We start from the raw sequence: 26,534 nt of genomic DNA on the forward strand, positions 1-26,534 counted from the left end.
GTTGGTCCATTGTCACTTGCAGCCGTGTACGAAATGTTCTTCATGTCTGGACCATCTCAGACAGGTCCCAGACCCATTGCTTGAACTACCTCTTGCTTTATCTGGTCAAAGGTTACTTGTTGTTCAGCTCCCCAGTGGAAACTGTTTCTCTTTCGAGTCACATCATACAGAGGTTTCACAATCTGACTGTATCCAGGAATGTGCAGTCTCCAGAATCCCACTATCCCCAAGAAACATAGGGTCTCTTGCTTGTTTGTGGGATTTGCCATGGTAGACACTCTATTTACCACATCCACTGGAATGTGTCGGTGTCCATCCTGCCATCGCACTCCCAGAAACTGAATCTCTGTGGTAGGTCCTTTCACCTTGTCTCGCTTGATGGCAAAACCTGCATTCAGCAGAATGTCAATGATTTTGTTACCTTTCTCGAAGACTTCCTCAGCAGTTTTACCCCAGACAATGATATCATCGATGAACTGGATGTGTTCTGGAGCACCTCCTTTCTCCAGAGCATCGTGGATCACTGCATGACAGATGCTTGAGCTGTGGATCCAGCCCATTGGCAGTCTGTTGGAAGTGTACTGGATTCCTCTCCAGGTGAAGGCAAACTGAGGCCTGCATTCCTCTGCTATGGGAATAGAGAAAAATGCATTAGCAATGTCTATGGTAGCATACCATTTGGCCTCTTTGGATTCCAGCTCATACTGTAGCTCCATCATGTCTGGCACTGCTGCACTCATAGGTGGTGTCACTTCATTTAGGGCTCAGTAGTCGACTGTCAGACGCCAGTCTCCATTCTGCTTCCGCACAGGCCACACTGGACTGTTGAAAGGTGAATGAGTTTTGCTGACGACTTTCTGACTCTCCAACTGCCGAATCAGATTCTGAATGGGCAACAAAGAGTCACGGTTGGTTCTGTATTGTCTGTGATGCACAGTCTGAGAAGCAACCGGCAATTTAATGTCCTGTATCTTGTGTTGTCCCACAACTGCAGATTCATCAGAAAGCTCAGGTCTAAGAGACAGCTTCAGTTTTTGTCCGTCAGTTTCTATAGAAGCTACTCCAAAAGCCCATTTGTAACCTCTAGGGTCTTTGAAATGCCCTTCTCTCAGAAAATCAATTCCCAAAATACAAGGTGCATCAGGTCCGGTCACAACTGTATGCTTCCTCCATTGTTTACCAGTTAGACTTATATTAACCTCTACCTTACTTAACTCTTGAGATCCACCAGTGACTCCCAGAATAGTTATAGACTCTGATCCCTGGTAATTTGATGGTATTATGATGCACTGAGCTCCTGTGTCAACCAAGGCCCTGTACTTCCGAAATTGTGAAGTGCCAGGCCACTGGATGTACACATCCCAATAGATGCTGTTATCTCTGTTATCCCTCTCCTCCCTCTGGCGGAAGGCAGGGCACCCCTAGTTATGGGGAACATGCCCACATGTGCATTGCGCACAGTGTGCAGTGTTATAGCTTTGCATGTTATAACTGGAGCCACTATTGGAGCTACTAGAGTTGTTCTGGGGAACTGTGGAAGTAACAGCTACCCTTCTGGTATTGTTACCTTGGGTTCTGCCACTTTGCAGTTCTCTCAGTCTCCTGAAAAGATTAGAAGTTGGTTGGCCATCCCAGCGGTTCATGTTCTCACCAAACTGATCACGCAGAGTTATCCAAATAGTCCTACGTGATTGCCTTGGTGGTCTGTTTTGATTTTATCTGTTTTGGAATAACCTCCTTGGAGGACGTCTATTCCTCACAGATGAAACTTGTATCCACCTGGAGGAAGAATTAGAATTATCCTTCTGTGCCAATTGGTATATGGAATCTTTCAGACCCTTCATGCAACTCTCAATTTTTCCAGACAGAGTTTCAATGGCTGAAACCAAAGAAACACGTGTCATGCTATCCTCCAATTGTCTCATTTGATCACTGAATTGGCCAACCGTAGGAGAAGCTCCACCATAATTTCTTGACACAATTCTGCTTGCCAGAATGTTTGCATAATTAGAAGGAGCAAGTTTGATGATCTTTTTAGCAAGACCAATACCCACAGGAACGTCATCAGGATTCAGAGTTTCATGTTCACCATAGAGTATCTCTCTAACAGCAAATTCTCTCAAGCGCTTAATTCCCTCATCTATGGTAGTCCAGGGTTTAGGATTCCATGGAAGATCATCTTGGGAAGGGTATCTCAGGGCAACCGCCATTAAAAGGCGTATCCACAGATTAACCTTACCGAGAACCCTGCCTAGATGTCTATCTATTCCATTGTCCCTTGAGAGAGTTCCTAACTGAGCTGCTGACTTGTCTCCAACTGTTAGAGCTGGAGCACCTGTATCATAACACCTACTAAGCCAAGCTAGAACTGGCTCCTTATCTGCCCTGGTGTAATCTTTACAGACATTTCGCAATTCCTCACGCGGCGAGGAACATTCTAAAATATCATCTTCTTCTTCTCCCTCAACTTGTTGTCCTAATAATCCTGTTGCCATTTTCTCAAGGATCTCTTTAAGCTGAGAACCACCTTTGCCAGCTCCTTTCCTAGCTGCATCTCTATCCTGCTTTGCTCTCACTAGGTCAGCTAGATCTTTAAAACAAATCTTTTCTTCTTCCTCAGCAGGATCTTTCCTAGTAGAGGGCCCCTCACCAGGATCAGTCTCCTGCTCTTCTTCTCCATCAGCTTTGGTCTTTCCACTTCTAGTCTTTAAAACAGCCACCTTAACTGGAGCTGTGTTTGAATTTACAGCCACCTTAATAGAAGCTGACAGGTCCTGAGATAAATCAGCTGCTGGGGCAGTGACTTCTGGTCCCACCGAGAGAGTGGGCAGAACTGATGTTGCTCTGTTAATGGCTGACGGAGAAGAAGAAGGAGGAGGAGAAGGAGTAGGTGCCATGTTGATACCTGCCGCCGCCCCTGGCAGCTTGCCAAAATCAGTGGCAAAGTTGTTCAGGGCTGCTTTACCAATTAACTTTTAGCCCTCTTTTTAACTGACACAGATTCTCCACACTCCTCATCACTAGATGTCTCTGGGACTGACCCAGAGCCACGGCGTTTTCTCTTTGATCTAGTTTTAATAACAAAACACACTCTGGATATCTTCCTCTCCCGCCGCAGAGAAATCAGAAGATACACGATAATTATCACCAGCAGCAGAATTACACCCATAAAATAAATCACCTTTGGATCCCAGCCATCACCTAAAGTTACTCTCTCCTCCGGCGGAGTCTTAAAGCCTTTTATCTCAATTGGGAGAGTGCTAGAGGTCACATTTCTATATCTCGCCGGCCATAAGAAATCAACACATTTTCCATACCATCATCTAACTCTATACATAAACCACAGATAAATTGTCCGCACCAAATATTTACCCAGGTAATCCAGAATCAAACCCAAACAATATCTGTAAACCAGAGCCCCAAAAATTGAAAAAAAAAAAGTGTTCTAAAACCCACAGTACCTTCATGTTTGCTAATCCGGCTATAAAACACTAAACCAATAAAACAATAAAGCAATAAATCAAGCTAATTATCTGCCCCACGTTGGGCACCAAGAAAAAATGTCATAGGGTTGGGGGAAAGGCCGGGCCTTCTCCCCCCCGTAAGTAAAGGGAAGAAAATTGAAAGGAAAAAAAAAGGCACAGCCAGATTAGCAAGAGGAATGTGCTGTATTTACAAAGCAGTTTAGGGAACGCAGGGAAATATATACAGAATTTACAGTATTTACAATATATACAGAAATATACAAGAAAGTGACACAGAAATGAGATTTCCCTCCTCTGATGAGGAGGGCTCCCCACCCCTGTATCCCCCTTCTCTCCCCTTTTCCCCAGAGAGGGTTAGAGAGAGAAAAAAGGAGCAGTTGTTAATTGGAAAGCAGTTAATACAGGCCTTGCAGTTTATCAGTTTCAAGGTCAGCCTGGCCGAAAGCCCAGAAAGCTGCAAGCTGCCGCAAGGAAGAAAAAGAAGTGCTGGACTGCCCAGAACACTCTGCTGTACTCTCAAGTTCAAAGGTGCTTTCTCCCAATCTACCAATGAAATTAGTTTAGATCTGTCTTTCGTTTATAAACATTCAGCCCCAATGTCCCCTTCCTTAAGGGGACAGCCTCAAACGGTCACAGCTCCTAAATCTTCTTTGGCACTGCTGTGCCCAAAGCCAGAGTTTCCCACTCTTCACACAGCCCAGTGGCTCTCTGGGGTGGATGGCATCACAGCCTGACTGTGCTGACTCGACATGTGATGGATGCTCCCACTTGACCAACCGGTTTTCTATACTGGTGTCCATTCCTATTCTCCCCCCACCCTCAGTCCCTCTAAGCTGCATGGGGACTGGCAGCTGTATTGCCTAGCTTAGGGCTGAGAGCTGCAGGCTCCAGGGATTTCAGCTGCTCATCTTTGATGGACTCTCTACAGCCACAGGGGGGATCTGCCATTGCTGTAACTCACCTGAGTTGTTGGCTTTAAAGAACTCTCCTTTATTAACAACAAAAAGTGCATGAGACCATAAAGGCAGGCTGGGGAGGGACTGTTCAGAAGGGGCTGTGGGGATAGGCTGAGTGGTAATGGTTTGAAAGTGGAGCAGGGCAGAGTTAGGTTGGACATGAGGAGGAAGTTCTGCACAGTGAGGCTGGGGAGACACTGGAACAGGCTGCCCAGGGATGGGGTTGAGGCTCTGTCCCTAGAGACATTCAGGATCAGCGTGGATGTGTCCCTGGGCAGCCTGCTCTTGCTGCCTGCAGGGGGCTTGGCCAAGATGCCCTTGGAGGCTCCCTTCCAACCCACTGCAGTCTGTGACTGTGAATGAAATCCTTTCCTGCTTAGTCCCCACTGCAGCAGAGCTTAACCTGTCTCAGTGCAGTTTCCTATCACCAGTACCTTGTACCTAAGGCCAACCTGGCTGCTGACTGCTTCCCTGTGGATGGCAGAGGCTGAACTCAGCACCTCCATTTCCATATCTCCCTTCCCACCTACTGAGGAGGCAAAGAATGGACACTGGCAGTTGCTTATCTCTGTGCCAAGGTTTTCAATCAACTCACAGCTCAAGGCCAAGGGTTTCAATCAACTCACAGGCAGGTCCAAAGGCTCCTGAGCCTCTGCTGGAGTGCAGCTCTGGGGGTGAGTGCTCCTGGCCAGTCCTGGGATGCAGGAGGTGCAGCTGTGTCATGGCTGAAAAGGGGCTGAGCATCGTTCTCCTCTGCTCTGCCTCCTCCTGCAGAGGAGGGTGAAGGCCAAGCTGTGGGTGGGAAATGCCCTCTGTACCTGTCTCTGCGTGGCATCACCTCCAGGACCTGTGTCAGGTGTGGCGGAATGAGGCTCCCCAGCAGCCTGTGGGAGAGGTGAGTGCAGGAAGGGCCTCTTCACCTTCACAGTTCACAGGCAACCAGGTTGGAGAAAGTATCTGCATACCTCTGTCCTGCTGAGGGGTCATCTAGGGCCAGCTGCATGCCATGCCATGGCCTAGGACAGTGCCCCTTGTTTGCTCCCCCAGAGGTGCTCTGCCTCACAGGCTGTGCCCTGCTGTGCCCTGCAGGTCATGCGTGTCCAGACGGAGATGGAGCTGCGCATGTTCCAGCAGAACGAGTTCATGTACTACAAGATGAGGGAAGCTGCCCTCAAAAACCAGAAGATCACAGTCATGCCTGAACCCAGCAATGAGACCTCACCAAGCCTCTTCCACAAGAAGGAATGAAGCCTGGCTTGACCCAAATCCATGCCTGTGGGATCGTGTTCCCAGCGTTAGGAATGCTGGGACCTATCCTCAACTCTTGTTTCCAGTGGCACCAGACTGACAGCATGGACCTGCTAGGAGAGAGTCCTGAGAGCTCTGCTGGGCCTGCAAAGCAGAAGAGATCCTGGCAGAAACAACATCTTTTTTTTTTTTCCACCACTAGCATTAAAAACCAAAGCCAGAAAGCCTGTTGGAAAACCATTTCTGTTCTCTCCACACCAGCCCTGCCCCTGAGGTCTCAGTTACATTGGAACTGATTCTTTCCTGAGTGGTTTTTGTTTCCCCATCACTTTCTCGTGCTGCCATCATTGCTTCACTGTGATGTCCATGGGTGTTTGACCAAGGGATGGTAGGAGTGGGAAGCTGGTTCCAAAAAGAGTTAGATATGCCTGTGGGCATTGAGTGGAGCCTGAGCAAGAGCCAGGGCTGGTGTTTCTGATGCTGCAAGATGCTTCTGCACCTAATGCTGCAGGGGTGTAGTGGTTTGAGCCTTAACTGGGAGTTAAGATCTCAGATGGGGGCAAGGCTGAGAATCTCTTCCCCGCTCCCCCCCTCCTCCCTCCCAATAGAGAGGAAAAAAAAGGAAAGGGAAGGAGCAAATCCACCAAACAATAATTTGGAGTTGGCCTGGAAGTAGAGAGGTAAAGAGTTTTCCTTAAGCAATATATATATATATATATATAACAATAACAAGTAAGGCTCACAAGGGCAAGGAACATGGATGGGAGGGGAAAAAAAACCAAGAATACAAAACCAGTCTCTCTCTGAAGAGGCGCAGAGGCAGCAGGGAGAAGGATCAGGCCTGACCACGTGGCAGAGGAACAGGAAGGCAGCTGCAGTAGCTCTCATCCAGGAGAGGCAGGAGCCAAAAAGCAGAGCTAATGGCTAATGTCATCCCTTCTATACCCTAGCTGGGCAGGGAGCGGGGAGTGGAACAGACTCAGTTTCCTGGGGTGGGTGGGGTGGGGGAGCAAACGCCCTGCAGAAAGGGCAAAGCACTCTGAGCCCTCCCCCCTGTTCTCAGGATGGGCATTAACCCACCACAAGGGGCAACATCCTGATGCCAGCAATTTGCAAGTGGCACTTGGTGGGTTTCCTCCATGAGGATAAATTAATCAGAGTGAAGGAGACTCCTTAGTTACAACCCAGGAAATGGCTGCAGTGATTGCAGCAGGTGCCTCTGAGGAGTCCGTGCCAAAAGCCAGTTGCTCTGGCTGTGTGGATTGCTCTGCCTGCACAAATGGTTTCCAGGGAGGAAAGGTCACCTTTGATCACCTTCAGGGTGAGCTGGGGGCTGGGGTGCCTTTCAGCACCTGCCTCTCAGCTTGGGCAGGGGTTCAATCAGTTTTACAGAGCTAAAAAGTGAAGGCCCATGAGTGAGCTGCCAGTGGGCAGCAGAGAGAACTGAGGGAACATCTCAAGGCAGTGCTTGGAGGTCTAGATAGAACCAGGGCTTTGCACTCTGTGAAGTCCAACTTCTCTGCACCAGACCTTCAGTGGCAGCCAGGAGATGAAGAGAAGGTTTGTTTAAGACTCCCACACCTGCTCCCCAGCAGAAGAGCAAGAAAGCAGGATCAGCTTTTCCTCTTTGCATTTACTCAGAGATTTTGTTGACGTTTCTGCAGATCTGAGTCCACTGTAGCCCAGCATCTGCTTTGTAGGTGCTGTTGAGCTAAGCCCTGCTGTTTGTCCTTGGGGTGCCCATCTGCTGTGGCAATCCACATTGGTCAGTTCTCAGCAAGAGGATCAATGCTGACCTGTCAGAGGAGAGCCTCCCCTGAGGAGAGAGGAGTCAGTGGAGAGCTGAACCTGAGGACAAATTGGTGGCACGTGCTGGGGATGCAGGAGGAGGTGGGAAAGGCCTTGTCTTGCTTCCCTAACATCCTCATCAGCTTTGAGCATTTGTAAGGACATCATCCCTGCTAGGTGCCTCACACAAGCCCGGGACCCATCTCCCAGTGATCATTCCCAGTTGTCATCCCAGCACAGGCCTTGGAAAGGCAGCTAAGAGAAGTTTCCTCTCCTCTGTGCAGCAGAAAGCCACATCTGCACACAGCCTTCAGCAGCAAGCAACAGCCTGGGAGGTGACCTTGGTGCTCCTTCTGTCCCTACACTGTGAGCAGCCAGTGCCCTTCTCCTGTCAGGAGAAAAAAACTCTCCTTCCCCCTGGCAGAGCTGTGCAGGCCCAGCTTAGCAGTTGTCAGCCATGGTTTGGGGGGGAACACACAGAGGGCACTCGAGGACTGTGTAGGGCCTCCTGCTGGTGGGAAGGGATGGGGAGGAGATGGGGATGGAGTGTCCAGAGCGTGTGGGGCTGGAGCCTATTGCAGAGGTGTGAGGGTGAAGATGATGGCTGAGACACCTGAACTCCCCCCATGCTGCTGCCTTCCCCAAGGCAGCTTTCCAGGTAGGATCACTGAGGCTTCCTTCAGCCCCCCCTAAATCATCCTTTAGCCCTGCCCTGTGCTCATGTTGGCCATGTGTGAAAGCAAAGGGAACAGAGCCCTTGCCCTGCCCACTGCATCCACCCAGCCAGGGCAGCTGTGGCTACATGACCACTGGCACGTGCCTGGCAGGATGCTGGCACCGCTCCCCAGGGTGGAAGGAGGCTCTGGAAGAGTGCTCAGCAGCATGGAGCACATTCCAGAAGGTGACTCAATGGCTGCAAGGCTGCAGCCTAGCCCAGTTCCATTCCCCAGCAGCAGCACAGCCCTTGCTCAGCTCATTGCCCAGGCTCTGGCAGGGCTTGCAGGAACGTGCCCAGCCCTGCATCTCCTTGGAGCAAGGGGACAGAAGCGGATGGCAAGGAGGAGGCCTTTAGTACAAAGTTGACTTTAATGGACACATTTTACACAGAGAGGTGGCTGCTGTGTGCACAGCTTCTAGATTCTCTTATTGACCCTCTTGTAGGCGATGTCACCCATGGTAACAACCTGAAAGACAAATGGAGAGGGTTAGCTCCAGACAGGGTCTGACATGCAAACCAAAGCAGCACTGCTCCCCACCCTATCTCCTGTGAACTCAATTAGTGAAGCTTTGGATTTCTTCATGAGTGCCTCAAAGCAAGCAGGAGGGAGCAGTCTGCTGATGTCTTCTTTACAAGTGCCAGGCCCAGAATCATAGAACCATAGAATCAACCAGGTTAGAAAAGACCTCAGAGATCATCAAGTCAAACCTATCACCCAACACCATCTAATCAACTCAACCATGGCACCAAGGGCCTCATCCAGGCTCCTCTCAAACACCTCCAGTTGTGGTGACTCCACCACCTCCCTGGGCAGCACATCCCAATGGCCAATCTCTCTTGCTGGGAAGAACTTTCTCCTCCCCTCCAGCCTAAACCTCCCATGGCACAGCCTGAGACTGTGTCCTCTTGTTCTGGTGCTGGTTCCCTGCCTGGGAGAAGAGACCAACCCCCACCTGGCTACAACCTCCCTTCAGGTAGTTGCAGAGAGCAAGAAGGTCTCCCCTGAGCCTCCTCTTCTCCAGGCTAAGCAACCCCAGCTCCCTCAGTCTCTCCTCACAGGGCTGTGCTCCAGACCCCTCCCCAGCTTTGTTGCCCTTCTCTGGACACCTTCCAGCAGCTCAACATCTTTCCTAACCTGAGGAGCCCAGAACTGGGCACAGGACTCAAGGTGTGGCCTAACCAGTGCAGAGCACAGGGCAGAATGACCTCCCTGCTCCTGCTGGCCATACTGTTCCTGATGCAGGCCAGGATGCCTTTGGCTTTCTTGGCCGCCTGGGCACACTGCTGGCTCATGTTCAGCCTACTATTGACCACTACCCCCAGGTCCCTTTCTGCCTGGCTGCTCTCAGCCACTCTGACCCCAGCCTGTAGCACTGCCTGGGGTTGTTGTGGCCAATGTGTAGAACCTGGCACTGGGATGTGTTCAGTCTCCTGCCCTTGGCCTCTGCCCGTCTGTCCAGCCTGGCAAGGTCCCTCTGAAGAGCCTCTCTACCCTCTAACAGATCAACTCCTGCCCCCAGTTTGGTGTCCTGTGCAAACTTACTGCTGATGGACTCAATCCCCTCATCTAGATCATCAATAAAGATATTGAACAGGATGGGCCCCAGCACTGAACACACCAGACACACAGCTACAGCTCTGGGTGGCTGAGAATGTGCCCTCCTTACCTGAGGATCTGATCAGTAAAGCCTGCTGGGCTTTGGAAGAGCATTCTGGGGACCTGACTATAATGAAAAACTGCTTTCAGAGCCTGGCTGAGTGACCAGCCTTGGCTGAGAGCCTGTCTGAAGGCATGGCCTCATCTCCCACACCTCCCAAAGATCCACAGCACCTCTGCAGGCTTTCTAAGGCCAGTCCCCTGGATGCAGCTGCCTGCACCATTCCCCCATGCTCTTCCCATCTACACTTACACTGGTCATGATGTCTCCATTGAGCTCGTTGACATACGTCATCCCTTGCATGGTTCCCACCAGTTTGTTGTCCCCTTCCAGATTAAAAACAGCCTGGTGGGATAGGACAGAGGCATTGCTGTTACTGCTGGAGAGCATCTCACCCCCAGATTGTGTCCTTCCTTCCTCTTCTGTACTGAGTTGTTGCCACTCCCCCTGCAAGCTGTCTGGAGCATTTTGGAGGAGAAGAAGGAAGGCTCTTCCCCTGGCACTGCTGCTCCCTCTGTGCAGCCTTCCTGGTCTCTGGGGCAGCTCCTCATGCAGCACCCAGACCAAGAGCAGCTGCATGCCTGCTGCAAGAGGACTGCAGGACCCCCACAGTTGGCCCAGGGCATGCTGGCTCCTCCTCACCACCCAACTGCTGCACACTGCTACAGCAGCCTCCAGGTCTGTTCCTCTGTCCGTCCATCTCTCAGACTTCTTCCTCTGCCCTGCAGCTGCTGATTTACAGTGGGCAAAACTCTTCCCACAGCTTCTGCTCAGGGACTTGAGTGATGCTGGAAATGGTGACAGAGCTGCTGGGGCTCACTGGAGCATTTCTCTGTTCATCCTTCCTGCTCACAAAGGTTCCTGCAGTGGCAGCTTCTCCTGAGGCAGGGCTGTAGGCAGTTTGCTGCTGCTGGTGCTGCTGTCCTGGCATTTTCTGAACCATTGGAAGCTGTGTCCAGGAACAGGAGCTGACCCAGTCTCAAGGGTCAGAATGGACTCCAGAATGGACTCTCCTTTCCAGAAAGTGTTCCTAAAAGAGCTGAGGGCCTGCAGGCAGCAGGGCAGAGGCTGCCACTCCTGCAGTCTTGGTCTCAGTGCTTAGTCTCTTCCCATCACATCAAGTCCTGCATGCAGACTGTGAGAGACAGAGCTAGGCTGGGGAACTGCCCAGGGCCCTTCCCTCTGTCAGCTCTAACACCTCTGCTCTGGTCAGTCCCTGTGCTCAAGTGCAGAGATGGCTGGAAATGCAACTTAATGTCCTTGAGCTCCCCCAAACCTGGCAGAGGAGGAGCTGGTGACTCACCTTGGCTTTCTGTCCTGTTGGCAATGTAAACTCAAACTCCTCCCCGAGGGTAAACTCATTTGTTATAACCTTGGAGCCAGTGGTCACAGTAAACTTGAACTTCTTCCCATCCTGCACAATCTCTGAGGTGCTCTTGATGTCCTTGCCCTTCTGGATCTGGTCATCAGGAAGTCCTGCCCAGGAACAAGAGTTGTTTGTTGGAGCCATTGGTGATGCCAAATTAATGTGGTGGCATTTGGGGACCTGCAGCTGGGAGGGTTCCTATTGCCATGTGGAAAAGCTTTAGAGTACTGATGGCTCCCCAGGGACCACATGGCCCTGAGCCTGCTGGGGAGGCAGGAGACCCAATGCAACCACCCTGGGTTTTGTGTGGGAACTGGGCATCTCCCTTGGCCCACTCTCAGGCTGGCAGCAGGGCAGGCATCCCTGGCTAAGCACCAGAGAGAAACTAACCCCCCACTTGTCCTTCCTTCTGTGAGGGGCCAGCAGAGAAAATGCAACAACCTGAGGCAGAAGGAGGGAACCAGGAAGTGTTTTGTGAGATTTAAGGTCCCTCAGAAGCAGGTCACCAAAATCTTCTCCCAAAGGCTGAAGCTGACTTGGCAGGGGGAGCCCCTCTGGCTGAGAGCTGTGCAGTACAAAGCCTCCTGCATCCCCAGAGGAGCAGCTGCCTGGCAGGGACACTGCTGGCAATGCATTGGAGCAACCCTGAGCACTTTGCTGCTGGCTGGGGGAATTCAGGGCCTGGCAGCAGCACTGAGCAGCACCATGCTGAGCTGAGGGAGCTCCTGCTCACCCTTAAACCTCGCAGCCTGACAGAGCAGATCCACAGCTGCCCCAAGCCACCAAGGTGCTGCTGGCTTGTGTGGTGGCTTGAAAATGCCTCCCCAATATTAAATTTGCCATCCCAGCCCAGCTGGAAGCAAATGCAAGCTGTATTTACAAGCAAAACTACCATCTGCAATGGAATGCAACAAACCTGCACAAAAGATACAGGATGAGAATATCTACAGGGATCTGCAATGTGTGAGAGCACAAGAACCCCCTGGCCAAAACCCAGGGCAGCTGACAGCTTCTCCACTCCCTGTTTCCCCTTACCCCCCTGGACACAAAGGCACAGGAGAAAAGAGCAGAGAGTGATTTTGTTAGACTTAGCCAAAAGAATGCAGCCAAGGTCAGCAGAAGCCAGCAGAAGCACAAAGTTAGTGTGTGCCAGAGGGAGGAAACCAAGAGAGAGAGAGGAAGTTGAGCAAACTGCTTCTTCTGGTAGATTTCTCTCTCTCCAATGGATTGTTGAGAACTAGCATCAGTTTCCTTTGCACACCCAAGAGAGATTGATTTCCATTCTACCACTTGAAAGGTACAGCCTACAGCTACCACAGCTTGTGACGTGCATGTCAGCTGCCTTCTCACTGCTGTCCCTGCTTGACACTGCTGTCACTGCTTGACACTGCTGTCACTGCTGTCCCTGCTTGACACTGCTGTCACTGCTTGACACTGCTGTCACTGCTGTCCCTGCTTGACACTGCTGCCCCTGCTCTCACTGCTTGACACAGTTTCTCACTGCTGTCACTGCTGTCCCTGCTGTCACTGATGTCACTGCTTGTCACTGCTGTCACTGATGTCACTGCTGTCCCTGCTTGACACTGCTGTCACTGCTGTCACTGCTTGTCACTGCTGTCACTGCTGTCACTGATGTCACTGCTTGTCCCTGCTATCACTGCTGTCCCTGCTATCACTGCTGTCCCTTCTTGTCCCTGCCATCACTGTTTTCAGCTGCAGAGCCTGCTGGGACCAGCTTCCTGCAGGCCACAAAATCTCACCCAGCCTCTCGTGAACTCCAGCCACCATCAGAGAGGCTCTCTCATCTGCTTTGAGATCACATCTCCATGCACATGCAGTTCAAATCCTGCAAGGATTGCAAGAGACCAGGGGCTGAGAAACTGGGAGAGCTTTTCAGCCTGGAGCAGCAGCACAGCTGAGCTGCCAGGGAGCACTGGGGACTGTGGAGGCAAAGCAGCACAGGTCAGATGCAGGCAGATGGCAGATCAGGCAGATGGCAGATGCAGGCAGAGGGCACATGCAGGCACTTACCAATGGCTTTCATGAAAGGCTCAAAGTTCTCCTGGGACTGGAGCTCATACTTGCCAGTGAAGCTCATGGTGCAGGGCTTGCTGTTCTCCCTGTGCCAAGAGAAGGTGCTGTGCTGGGCAGCAGAGCCTTGCTTTATAATGCCCCATGGCTGGGCAGAGATAAAGTGATGTAATTATTTTATGGGTCTGTTAAAACATTAACATCAAATTGGTCAGGGTCCAGAGATAAATGGCTCTGCATTGTGCAGGCCTTGATTTGCAGCAGGAGAGGTAGTGGCAATGAAGATCTCAACAGCCCATTTTATGGAGGGAGCAACGTGGCATCCATGAAAAGCTGACAGCAACATAAGAGTGCAGATAGATTAATTATCAGAGGAGAGAGCCAAATGCCCTAAGCAGCTCCCAGGCTGAAGCACTGCTGCAGGTTATTAATAAAAGAGGAGGCTGGAATGAATAAAAATATCACAGAATCACAGAAATGTTTCAGGTTGGAAGAGACCCTCAGGATCACCAAGTCCAACCCAGAACCCTACTCTACAAGGGTCACCCTAAACCATAGCAAGCACCACATCTGAACCACCTTTGAACACATCCAGGCTTGGGGACTCCACCACCTCCCTGGGCAGCACATTCCAGTCCCTGACCACTCTTGCCATGAAAAATATCTCCTGCTGTGCAGTGTAAACCTGCCCAGTCACAGCTTGAGGCCATTGCTTCTTGTTGTGTCACTAATTATCTGTGAGAAGAGACCAGCACCAACCTCTCCACAGCCTCCTTTCAGGGAGCTGTAGAGAGCAGTGAGGTCTCTCCTCAGACTTCTCTTCTTCACACTAACCATCCCCAGCTCCTTCAGTTGCTCCTCATCAGATTTATTCTTCAGGCCCTTCCCAGCTTCCTTGCCCTCCTCTGCCCTGACTCCACCACCTCCACATCTCTCTTATATTATGAGGTGCCCAGAACTGAACAGAACACTTGCAGTGTTCTCACCAGAACTGGGCATGAGAGGAGAGAGGCTCTTAGCACTCTCTGAGCCAGGACCCACTTGAATTATAGCCACAGCATCTGGGATGGTACTGGACAAAGGAGTAAGCTGTGAGTCCCAGGCTCACCTGCTACAGAATCCCATTTGTGGGAAAATCACAGACCACAGAACCTTTATTTCCAGTTTGAATTGCTGTATTGGAAATTCTTAGACCTGTGGAAGGAAACAGCCATGAGCCAATCACCTGACCTGTGAAAAGAGTTTGTCCATAAGTTATGGCAGTGTCTGAAGGTACCACTGCCAGGAAATATTTTATTACATGAGTGGCACAGCGAGCAGGGTAGTCAGTGGTGGGATACCCTTACAATATCCATTGTGGAATTACAGCCTCAGGTTTGGAATGGGCAAAAGAAAACTGCAAAAATCCAAATGGCATTATTGAGAAACTGGCTGAAAGCTCTACCCAGCCAGGCGGCGACCACGTTGTGACTGTGGCTGCCTGCACAGGGTCAGCAGCAAGTCAATTTAAAAGCTATGAGGAAAAGACTCAGTATTACAAGGAAAAGGCTCAGTCCTATGATGAAAGGATTCTTTATTTGGAAAAAGAATTAAAAGGTGAAAGGGCACTGAGCCGGAGCCTTGGTGATTTGGTAACCAAGGAAAGCCCTGGCTGAGGGTTTCACAGCACAACCTGCCGCTGCTGGCTTCTTGCTGATGACTCTTCCCCTTTACAGGTGACCAGAACCAGGACCATGCAGGGAGAGCTTTAAAGTAACAAACTTTAAAGCAGCTGTTCCAGGCACCACACATGGGGAGGGAAACCCTGTCCGTCCGAGAAGGGCCCAGAGCACCTGAATAAAGACAGCAGCCATAGCCTGTGGGCCAAACAAAGCTCTGAGAGTTACATGCCAGAGCCCGAGACCTGCTTACCCCAGAGTGGAGAGAAACCTCCAAGGCACAGCAACACTGGCCTGAGCATCTGTGAGGAACTCAGCCAGCAAGCAAAACTCACCCGAACTGTGGAAGGCAGCACCGTGACTGAAGCAGGCAAAAAGCTGCCAAACGGCGTCGGCAGCCTGAGTCTCAGAGCCTGACCTGGACTGACTGCCCGGCAGGAAGAAAAAGGGTTGCCCACCACAAGCTACAGGAAGCAAGGGAAATTTTCTACAGCTAGCAGCACAAACTGAAGCTTAGAAGAGGAAGCCCCAAGCTCCTCCACGCTGTGCAGAACACGTGTTTTGCTGGAAAAAGAGAGTTCTGATCCAACAGTACTGAACACAGCAGCAGCCTGTTGCGAGGTGAGCCAGCCTGCAAGCTGCCACCCGAAAAATAAGCCATGTGAAATAAACCTGTCTGCTCACAGGCTCACAGGATGTTAGGGGTTGGAAGGGACCTCCAAAGGTCATCAAGTCCCCCCTGCCAGAGCAGGAGCATAGAATCCAGCACAGGTCACACAGGAACACATCCAGACAGGGCTGCAAAGGTTCCACAGAAGAGACTCCACAACCTCTCTGGGTGGCCTGTTCCAGGGCTCTGTGACCTTCACAGTGCAGAAATTCCTCCTCATGTAGAGGTGGAACCTCCTGTGCTGTGGTTTCCATCCATTGCCCCTTGGCCTATCCCAGGGTGCAAATGAGTAGAGCCTGTCCCTGTCCCCTCCCTCTTGACCCCCACCCCTCAGCTATTGATAGACATTGATCAGATCCCTCTCAGCCTTCTCCTCTCCAGACTAAACAGCCCCAGGGCTCTCAGCCTCTCCTCCCCAGGCAGTGCTGCAGTCCCTTCAGCATCCTTGCAGCCCTCCCTTGGACTCCCTCCAGCAGATCCCTGTCCCTCCTGAGCTGGGGAGCCCAGAGCTGGATGCAATATTCCAGGTGGGGTCTCACCAGGAGTCAAAAGGCAAAACACAGGAAAAAGCTGTGAATTTCAAATCAGGGAAATACTCTCTGGCAATGGACTCCAGCTCTGATGAAGATGCTACAGAAGTAGAGCACAGGCACCACATTCTCAAGCAGTTTGAATGTTTCCAGACCTGAACTACTCAGACCACGTGATGGAGGAATCCCATTTTGAACTGGCAGAGAGTTCTGCCAGTCTGCATGCCAAGAAGCAGCAAGTGTGCCCTGCAAGAATGTCCTGTGCCACTGTAGTATCTCCAGATCCACATGCCACCCCGTAGCAGAATGGGCTCTACTGGAAAGAGCAGAGGACACAACTCTGATCACAGCAGTCTGGAATCACCAAGAGCCATGGAAAGATCTGGGAACTCCAAAGGGCCTCCGTGCAGAGCTGTGCCGGCCAGCAATCGCTCTGGGTGTGCCTGCCGGTGTTGCAACACACATGTCCAACCTGGCACTTTGTGCCAGGGTCTACCTGATTAGTTAGGGTTGGGTTATCAGTTGGACTTGATGATCTTCTATAGATTTCTATAGACTTGATAATCTGCTACAGATCTGGGGGAAACTGCAGATCCCAGCACCTTTATTTCCATGGCAGGAGCATTGGAACTGGATGATCCTTGAGGTCCCTTCCAACCTTCAAAATTCTGTGATTCTATGCAGAATGAGGTGAAGTCATAAACAAGTAGCTTGTTCCTGCTGCAAGCTGCTGTCCTGCACAGCCATAGATGAGAAGCTGCCTGGCAGGTAAACTGCTTTTCCCCACCCCGTGCTGCAAAACCTCTCCTCTGGCAGAAGCTCTTTGTGCACTGCAAAGGCTCTGTGGCTGTGTGATAAAATGAGTATTTTTGTCTATTTTATATTTACCATTTCCTGGCAGTGGTAGCTTCAGACACCGCCACCACTTACTGACAAAGTATATTCACAGGTTCTGTGATTGGGTTGTGGGTCTTACCTTCTACACATGCAGGCAATTGAATGATTCAAGCTCAGACCTAAGAATTTCCAATACAGGCTTCAAACTCCTGCTGAGCTTCTCCTCCCCCACCACCCCCAAGGCCTTTTCTTCAGGGCCGCTCTCCAGCCAGTCCCTGCCCAGCCTGTATTGGTGCCTGGGATTGCCCTGACCCAGCTGCAGGACCTTACCCTTGGCCTTGTTAAACCTCAAGAGGTTGGCTTGAGCCCAGCTCTGCAGCCTGTCCTGGTTCCTCTGCATGGATCTCTTCCCTCCAGGGTGTCAGCCACACCACACAGCTTGGTGCTGAGGGAGCCTCAGTGCCACTGTCCGTGGCACCAACAGAGATGTTAAACAAGCCTGGTCCCAGTGCTGATCCCTGAGGGACTCCACTTGTCCCTGGCCTCCACCTGGACATGGAACCATGGACAGCCATTCTCTGGGTGCAGACATTAAGGGAGTTCTCCATCCACCCAGGGGCCCATCCATGGAACCCACATTTCACCAGCTTGGAGCCCAGGGTGTGGTGTGGGACAGTGTGGAAGGCTCTGCTCAGGTCCAGGTCAAGGATGTCAGTTGCTCATCCCTCATCTACTGACATTGTTTAATAACTCTGGAATCAAGGTGGCTAATGGCAAACAAGCAAAGGCAGGAAAGCTCAGCCTATTGCATCCTGAGCTTAGAAACTTGTGCAGAACTTATTCACCTGTCATGGGGAACAGCCCAGGTGAGTAAACCTGGGTCCATGCAGATGCCTTCTTTGTCCCCTTTTTGCACCCTTTTCACCCAAAACCCTGTAAGGGGGAGGGGGAAAGAGGGGAATTTGGGACTTGACCCCCTCAAGAACACCTCTGGGAGGGGAGAAGTGGTGACAGCTTATGGTGTCCCTTGGAGCTGCTGCTGCTGTGCAGCCTGGGCTGCATCCAAAGTAGTGTGGCCAGAGCTGGAGAGAGAGGATCCTGCCCCTCTGCTCTGCTCTGGGGAGACCTCACCTGCAGGGCTGTGTCCAGCTGGAGCCCCCAGCACACAAAGTGCATGAACCCACTGGAGAGTGTACAGAGGAGGCCACAAAGATGGTCAGAGGGCTGGAGAACCTCTGCCTTATATCAATACGCAGCACACAGATTTATCACAATTTATTCATCCCCACTGCTCTAACAGGTTCCAGTTCTCTTTTCCCTACACACCTGTTCCTCATACACCCAATGGTATGAATCAGGGAACTGTTCCATCATGACAAGACCTTTAGGGCTTGAAATACAGGAGGCAACAGACCACATCTTGATTCCAAGGGAGTGGGCTGAAGTAGAATAGAATAGAATAGAATAGAATAGAATAGAATAGAATAGAATAGAATAGAATAGAAAGAATGGAATTAACCAGGTTGGAAGATACCTTTGAGATCACCAAGTCCCATGTGAGGCCTAACTAGTGCTGAGCACAGGGCACAATGACTTCCCTGCTCCTGCTGGCCACACTGTTCCTGATGCAGGCCAGGATGCCATTGGCCTTCTTGGCCCTCTGGGCACACTGCTGGCTCATGTTCAGCTGCTATCACCCAGTACCCCCAGGTCCCTTTCTGCCTGGCTGCTCTCAGCTACTCTGACCCCAACCTGTAGCACTGCATGGGGTTGTTGTGGCCAATGTGGCACTTAGATTTCAGTATTCCTGAGGTTGGAAGAGACCTCAAAAATCATCAAGTCCAACCTGTCGCCACAGACCTCATGACTAGAGTAGGGAGGACACTACTGCCCACTGCAGGCTTGAACTCACGACCTTCCCATTTAGGGTCTGATGCGCTCCCAACAGATCAACTCCTGCCCCTAGATTGCTGTCATCTGCAAACTTACTGATGATGGACTCAATCCTCTCCTCCAGATCATCAATAAAGATATTGAACATGATGGGCCCCAGCACTGATCCTTGGGGGACACCACTAGTGCCTGGCTGCCAGTCAGCAGTGGCACCATTCACCACCATTCTCTGGGCTCAGCCTCCATCCACTTCCTAATCCAGCCTGTCTCTCCTGAAGAGCCTGTAGCCGTCAATTGCAGCACTCCAGTCATGTGAGTCATCCCACCATATCTCTGTGATGGCAACTACATCATAACTTTCCTGCTGCAGCAAGGCTTCCAGCTCCTCTTGTTTGTTACCCGTGCTGCATGCTCGGCTGCTGGTTTCACCCCTTGCTTCAGCTTACCTCCCTCACACTCTTGTCTGGGGGGACTGGTTTCATCCCCTTCCCCCTTCCAGTTTAAAGCCCTGTCAATGAGACCTGCCAACTCCCTTTCCAGAACCCTTTTCCCTCTGGGGGATAGGCTGTTCTCATGTGCTAGGATCTTTCCCCTCCTCTGGGATAGATGTACTCCATCTGTTGCCAGCTGACCTGGTGCCATAGAAAGTTCCCCAAGATCAAAAACCCCAAAATTCTTTTGGTGGCACCAGCCTCTAGGCCACTTATTGATTATAGTTGCTGTCCTGTTCCTTTCAGTATTGCTTCCTGCAACTAAGGGTATTGATGAAAAAATCACCTGTGCCCTGACCCCTCAACCAGTTTTCCCAGGGTCTTGAAGTCCTTTTTGATTGCCTTGGGAGCTCTGGTTGCAACATCATCATTCCCTAACTGCATAACTATTAAGGGATAGTAATCAGAGGGCTGTACCAGAATAGAATAGAATAGAATAGAATAGAATAGAATAGAATAGAATAGAATAGAATAGAATAGAATAGACCAGGTTGGAAGAGACCTTCAAGATCATTTTGTCCAACCTATCATCCAACACCACCTAATCAACTAACCCATGGCACCAAGCACCCTGTCAAGTCTCCTCCTGAACACCTCCAGCGATGGCGATTCCAACACCTCCGCGGGCAGCCCATTCCAATGGGCAATCACTCTCTCTGTGTAAAACTTCCTCCTGACCCCCAGCCTGAACCTCCCCTGGTGCAGCCTGAGACTGTGTCCTCTTGTTCTGGTGCTGGCTGCCTGGGAGAGGAGACTAACCTCTGCCTGTCTACAACCCCCCTTCAGGTAGTTGTAGAGAGCAATAAGGTCACCCCTGAGCCTCCTCTTCTCCAGGCTAAGCAGCCCCAGCTCCCTCAGTCTCTCCTCACAGGGCTGTGTTCCAAGCCCCTCACCAACTTTGTTGCCCTTCTCTGGACACGCTCCAGCAAGTCAACCTCCTTCCTAAACTGAGGGACGCAAAACTGGACACAGTACTCGAGGTGTGGCCTAACCAGTGCAGTGTACAGGGCACAATGACTTCCCTGCTCCTGCTGGCCACACTGTTCCTGATGCAGGCCAGGATGCCATTGGCCCTCCTGGCCACCTGGGCACACTGCAGGCTCATGTTCAGCCTACCATCAACCAGCACCCCCAGGTCCCTCTCTGCCTGGCTGCTCTCCAGCAGCCTTCTGGTAACATCCCACACCTGGCCCCAGGGAGGGAGCAGGCATCCCTGTGGGAAGGATCCGGCTGACATGTGGGGCTCTCTGTTCCCCTCAGGAGGGAATCACCAATAACAATTACCCTCCTCTTTTTTTTGAGGGAACAAGTCCTTGTGCTGGGTGCAGGCTGTTTAGCTTTAGGCCATTTTGCCTTAGGCACCACCTCAGATGGTGTGTCCTCTGTCAGCAGAATCACCTCACCCTCAACTTCCAGTGCCCCATATTTGTTTTCCAAGGGGAGCTGGGAAGGTGAGGGGAGGCAAGGAGGTTTTTCTTTACATCTCCTAAGAGCGACCTGTGTCCATTCCCCACTGCTTTTTGGGTCACTTGCCTCTGCTAGGGGAGCCTGCAGAGCCTGGTTATTCAAGTTCAACTCCCTTCTACATTCCCTTACAGTCCTAAGTCTAGCAACTTCCTCCTTCAGTTGGGCCACTAGGTTAAGCAGATAGTCGATCTGCTCACAACTATTGCAGGTGTTGTCCTCACTGCCCTCCATTCCAAGTGCCAGGCTCCAGCACTCTCTGCAGGCAGGTACCTGGACGCCTACCTGCTTATGTTCGACCCCAGACTGGGTCAACACTGATGTTTTGAAGGCAGCTTTGCTGTGAGGTGCAACCATCCCTGTCCCTGGCCACTGACCCACTGGAAGAATAAAGAATCCAATGAGTGTGGCGGCAGTGCCACTGGCTGCAATCCAGCGGGCAGCAGCAGCTCTGGCACGCAGTGCCAGCCCGTGCCAGCCTTGGGTGCGGTTTGAATGTCCCGTGGCTGACATCATGATCTTGGCTAGGCAGGCGAGATGATGGCTGTGCCAGAGCTCGCTCTCTGCTTGGTGACTGCTGGGGTCCTGCTGCTCCTCAAAGCCTGAAAAGGAAAGCAGAGTGAAGTACCTTGCTTCCCGAGGTCCTTGGTCCCGAGTGCCAGTCCCGAGTCAGCTTTCTAGTGAAATGGCTGAGAGTTGAGGCTATTCAGGCTGGAGAAGAGGAGGCTCCAGGGAGACCTCAGAGCTGCAGGTCAATATCTGCAGGGGAGCTGCAGGCAGGCTGGGGAGGGACTGTTCAGAAGGGGCTGTGGGGATAGGCCCAGGGGCAGTGGTTTGAAACTGAAGCAGAGCAGAGTTAGGTTGGATATGAGGAGGGAGTTTTGCACAGTGAGGCTGGGGAGACACTGGCACAGGCTGCCCAGGGCTGGGGTTGAGGCTCTGTCCCTGGAGACATTGAAGGTCAGCCTGGCTGTGTCCTTGGGCAGCCTGCTCTAGCATGATGTGGTAGTTTTAGTCTATGCCTTTAAAAATTTTGTCACAGATCTTGAACAGAAAGCAGTAAAATGTAAATAAATTGCTATTGGATGTAAAATGGAAAATAAGGATAATTCTAAACAATCCATTGGAGAGAGAGTTACCATAAGATTTAGTTCCCATGCCAATTTCTTTCACTTTTCTTGCTTCTTTGTTCTGGGAGAGATACTAACTTGCTTCTGCTTGACCTTGGCTGCATTGTTTTGGCAAAGTCTAACTTCCCTCTGCTCCTTTCTCTTGTCCCTCTTTTTGTACAGGTAAAGGGGAGGCAGAGAGGGAGAAGCTAGTAGCTTTCCCTGGTCTTTAACCAGCGGGGTCCTTGTGCTGAACTGTGCTGTAAATATTGTGAATATTGTATATTTTGTACCTATTCCTTGCATTCCATTGTAGATTGTAGTTTTGCTTGTAAATAAAACTTTCATTTGCTTCCAGCTGAGCTGGTCTGGCAAATGTAATGTTGGGGGGGAATCGTGAACCCACCACGTTCCAAAATTAATTTGCACCTATTTAACGTGGGGTATTGCTTGATTGATTAATTCCTGCTCAGATTAAGGAAGCCAAAATGAAGCTGTTTTGGGTTTTGAGGCATTTGCTGTACTCCGTCGTAAGTGTGGTGTTTATGGTTTGTTTCTGCACTAGTTGACCGAGTTGGCAGGGACATAGTGTACAAACTCTTCCTTTGGTTTAAATACAAGTTAAAGAGGTTGGGTGAGTACTGCCTTGGATTTGTTGCTTTGGGGGGTGGTAATAATAGGTCTACTAATAGGATTCTGCTGAGAGACATGCAACTGATTGCTTTGTTTTAAAACAGAGAAGGAGACATCAGAGGTCTGGCTCTAATGCAAGTGATTTCAGTAGCGGGGAAGACACAGAGACAGGAGAAGCTGCAGCAACAGGCAGTAGCAGGCAGTAGCAGGCAGGTAGGAATTAATGGGAACCACAGCAAACACCGCGGCAGAGCTGGCACCGAGCCAGTGGGGGGGGGTGGTGGTGGTTGTGAGCCCCTGTGCTGGCTGTGGTGACCACAGCGCTGGCAGCAACTAGCCCTGCTCAGGCAGCAGTGGCTGTGCTGGTGGTGGCTGCAACCCTGACTGTGCCGGTAAAGGCAGCGGTCCCAGGAGCTTTCCCTGTAGCCTCAGCGCAGGCATCATTGTCAATTGGAAGGTCAGAAGATCATCAGCAAAACTCATGCACCTCTCAACAGTCCAACATGGCCTATGTGAGAGCCAAATGGAGACTGGTGTCTGACAGTTGACTTCTGTGCAGTCAACAAAGTAACTCCACCTATGAGTGCAGCAGTGCCAGACATGATGGAACTACAGTATGAGCTGGAATCCAAAGAGGCCAAATGGTATGCTACCATAGACATTACTAATGCTTTCTTCTCTATTCCCATAGCAGAGGAATGCAGGCCTCAGTTTGCTTTCACCTGGAGAGGAATCCAGTACACTTCCAACAGACTGCCAATGGGCTGGATCCACAGCTCAAGCATCTGTCATGCAGTGATCCACGATGCTCTGGAGAAAGGCGGTGCTCCAGAACACATCCAGTTCATCGATGATATCATCATCTGGGGTAAAACTGCTGAGGAAGTCTTCGAGAAAGGTAACAAAATCATTGACATTCTTCTGAATGCAGGTTTTGCCATCAAGCGAGACAAGGTGAAAGGACCTACCACAGAGATGCAGTTTCTGGGAGTGCGGTGGCAGGATGGACGCTGACACATTCCAGTGGATGTGGTAAATAGAGTCTCTACCATGGCAAGTCCCACAAACAAGCAAGAAACCTTATGTTTCTTGGGGATAGTGGGATTTTGGAGACTGCACATTCCTGGATACAGTCAGATTGTGAAACCTCTGTATGATGTGACTCGAAAGAGAAACAGTTTCCACTGGGGACCTGAACAACAAGTAACCTTTGACCAGATAAAGCAAGAGGTAGTTCAAGCAATGGGTCTGGGACCTTTCCGAGATGGTCCAGACATGAAGAACATTTTGTACACGGCTGCAAGTGACAATGGTCCAACCTGGTGCTTGTGGCAAAAAGCTCCAGGTGAGACACGTGGACGACCTCTTGGTTTCTGGAGTCAAGGTTACAGAGGTTCAGAGGCAAATTATACTCCAACAGAGAAGGAAATTTTAGCTGCCTATGAAGGATTAAAAGCAGCTTCTGAAGTAATTGGAACTGAGTCACAACTTCTCTTAGCTCCCAGATTACCAGTTTTGAATTGGATGTTCACAGGCAAAGGTTCCACACCACATCATGCCACAGACTCAACATAGTCTAAGTGGATGGCTCTGATAACACAGAGAGCTCGAATGGGGAATCTTGAAAGGCCTGGTCTAGTGGAGGTGATCTCAAGTTGGCCTGAAGGTACCAACTGTGCTAAACCTCCAGAGGAGAAAGTAACTCGTGCTGAGGAAGCTCCTCCTTACAATGACCTTTCTGATGATGAAAAGAAATATGCTTTGTTCACAGATGGTTCCTGTCATCTCGTTGGAAACAAGCGAAGGTGAAAGTCTGCAGTGTGGAGTCCAACACGCCGAGTTGCAGAGGTGAAGGATGGAGAAGGAGAATCCAGTCAGTTCGCAGAGGTAAAAGCTGTCCAGCTAGCTCTCGACATAGCTGAATGTGAGAGATGGCCAAAGCTTTATCTCTACACCGACTCATGGATGGTAGCCAATGCTCTATGGGGTTGGCTAAAGAACTGGAAGAAGAGTGGTTGGCAGAGGAAAGGAAAACCCATTTGGGCAGCTGACCTGTGGCAAGACATTGCTGATCGAATCGAGAGAATTCCAGTGAAAGTGAGACACATTGATGCTCACATTCCTAAGAGCAAAGCTACTGAGGAACAGCAACACAACCATCAGGCAGATCTAGCTGCAAGAGTTTCTCAAGTAGACATGGACTCTAATCTTGATCTCGACTGGAAACACTGAGGTGAGATATTCTTAGCTCTGTGGGCTCATGATTCATCAGGACATCAAGGCAGAGATGCAACATACCAATGGGCTCGTGACAGATCCATAGACATTTCCATGGATGCTATCACACAAGTCATCCATGACTGTGACATTTGTGCTGCTATTAAGCAGGCAAAGTGAATTAAGCCTTTGTGGTATGGTGGAGAAAAGAAGGCTCAGGGGTGACCTCATTGCTCCCTACAACTACCTGAAAGGTGGTTGTAGCCAGGAAGGGGTTGGTCTCTTCTCTCTAGCAACCAGCACCAGAACAAGGGGACACAGTCTCAAGCTGCACCAGGGGAAGTTGAGGCTCAAGGTGAAGAGGAAGTTCTTCACAGAGAGAGTCATTCGTCATTGGAATGTGCTGCCCAGGGAGGTGGTGGAGTCCCCATCCCTGGAGGTGTTCAAGAGGGGATTGGATGTGGCACTTGGTGCCATGGTCTAGTCATGAGGTCTGTGGTGACAGGTTGGACTCGGTGATCTTTGAGGTCTCTTCCAACCTTGGTGATACTGTGATACTGTGACAGATGGTCCAAGTACAAATATGGTGAGGCTTGGCAGATAGACTACATCACTGTATCTCATTCTCCATCTGGTAAGCAATATGTGCTGACTATGGTAGAGGCAAACACTGGAGGGTTGGAAACTTACTCAGCTCTTCAGTACAAGCTGTTAGGAGTTTTTGCTTCAGGTACAACATTAGGCCCAAAGGCAGAATCCATGAGGAGAGACCCTGAGAGACTGGAGTCACCTGGTAGACCCTGTTCTTGTCTTCATCTCATATGTGAAAAGATAAAACTGTTTTCCTATTTCCTGTTTTTTGAATTTTTGAATCATCTAAATCTGAGGTATCTGGAATGTAGGATGAACTGAAAATATGGACTTCACTACTCATTATTGTAGATACTATTTTAGATAAGATGGACAGCATCAGCAAACAATGGAGGTATGCAGAAGGAGTGGATTGTGGCAATTTTAGGCTGTGCCTAGGAAATTTTCCACCAATCCTGAGTAGAAAAGTGGTAGAATGTAAACAAATTACAATTGGATGCCAAAGAAAAATAATAAGGTCTAACTAATCCCATTGGTCTAACATAGAGTTAGTTGTACAGCAACTTGTTCTTTTTGGCTCCCACACTCCAGCTGATACCAGCTGGTAGCTTTTCCTTGGCTGTTGCTAACCTTGGCTGCATTTCTTTTTGTGGCTAAGTACTAACAAGCTACTCTCTGCTCTTCTCTCTCTCTGCCTTCTATAGGATGGGGGATGGGAGCAGGGAGGGAGAAGCTGTTGGTAACCCCCTGGTTTTGTCCAGGGGGGTTCTTGCATTGTTTATAAATTGTAAATTCATGCAAATATTGTCTATGTGGTACATATTCAGTGCATTCCCTATTTCTAGACTGTAGTTCTGCTTGCACATACAGCTTTGTTTGCTTTCATTGAGCTGGTCTGGCAATTTTATTTTGGGGTGTAATTTCAATCCATCACACAGAGCAGGTACAGAGGGCATTTCCCACCCACAGCTTGGCCTTGACTCTAGGTATGACACATCAACACTGTAGGGGAATCCTTTGGACCTGCCTGTGAGTTGATTCAACCCTTGCCCTTGAGCTAGGAGCACCGAGATAAGCATGCGCCAGGGCCTATTCTTTCCCTCCTAAGTAGGTGGAAATGGAGATATGGAAATGGAGGCTCAGCTTCTGCCATGTACAGGGAAGCAGTCAGCAGCCAGGTTGGCCTTAGGT

The 26,534-nt window shown here is 50.4% G+C and overlaps 2 protein-coding genes across 3 annotated transcripts in view; one reads left to right on the forward strand and one right to left on the reverse strand.

Annotated features, from left to right (window-relative positions):
* SMYD1 (SET and MYND domain containing 1) overlaps positions 1-5,913 on the forward strand; it is a 40,639-nt gene extending 34,726 nt beyond the window's left edge. For both annotated transcript variants that reach the window (XM_068167629.1, XM_068167630.1), the window contains one exon: positions 5,531-5,913. In XM_068167629.1, coding sequence (XP_068023730.1) covers positions 5,531-5,689 — 159 coding nt within the window. In that variant the 3' untranslated portion in view covers positions 5,690-5,913. The remainder of the gene's footprint in view (positions 1-5,530) is intronic.
* A 2,631-nt stretch (positions 5,914-8,544) lies between these two features.
* Positions 8,545-13,359, reverse strand: LOC137456319 (fatty acid-binding protein, liver-like). Its single transcript, XM_068167647.1, has 4 exons — positions 13,251-13,359; positions 11,157-11,329; positions 10,106-10,198; positions 8,545-8,661 (listed from the first exon to the last, which is right to left on the reverse strand). The coding sequence occupies exons 1-4, from the start codon at positions 13,315-13,317 to the stop codon at positions 8,611-8,613; spliced, it is 384 nt and encodes a 127-aa protein (XP_068023748.1). The 5' UTR covers positions 13,318-13,359; the 3' UTR covers positions 8,545-8,610.
* Between the last annotated feature and the right edge of the window lie 13,175 nt (positions 13,360-26,534).

The sequence above is a fragment of the Melanerpes formicivorus genome, unplaced genomic scaffold (assembly GCF_026170545.1).
Source record: "Melanerpes formicivorus ecotype bairdi unplaced genomic scaffold, bMelFor1.0.p_v2 SCAF_121, whole genome shotgun sequence".
NCBI lineage: Eukaryota > Metazoa > Chordata > Aves > Piciformes > Picidae > Melanerpes > Melanerpes formicivorus.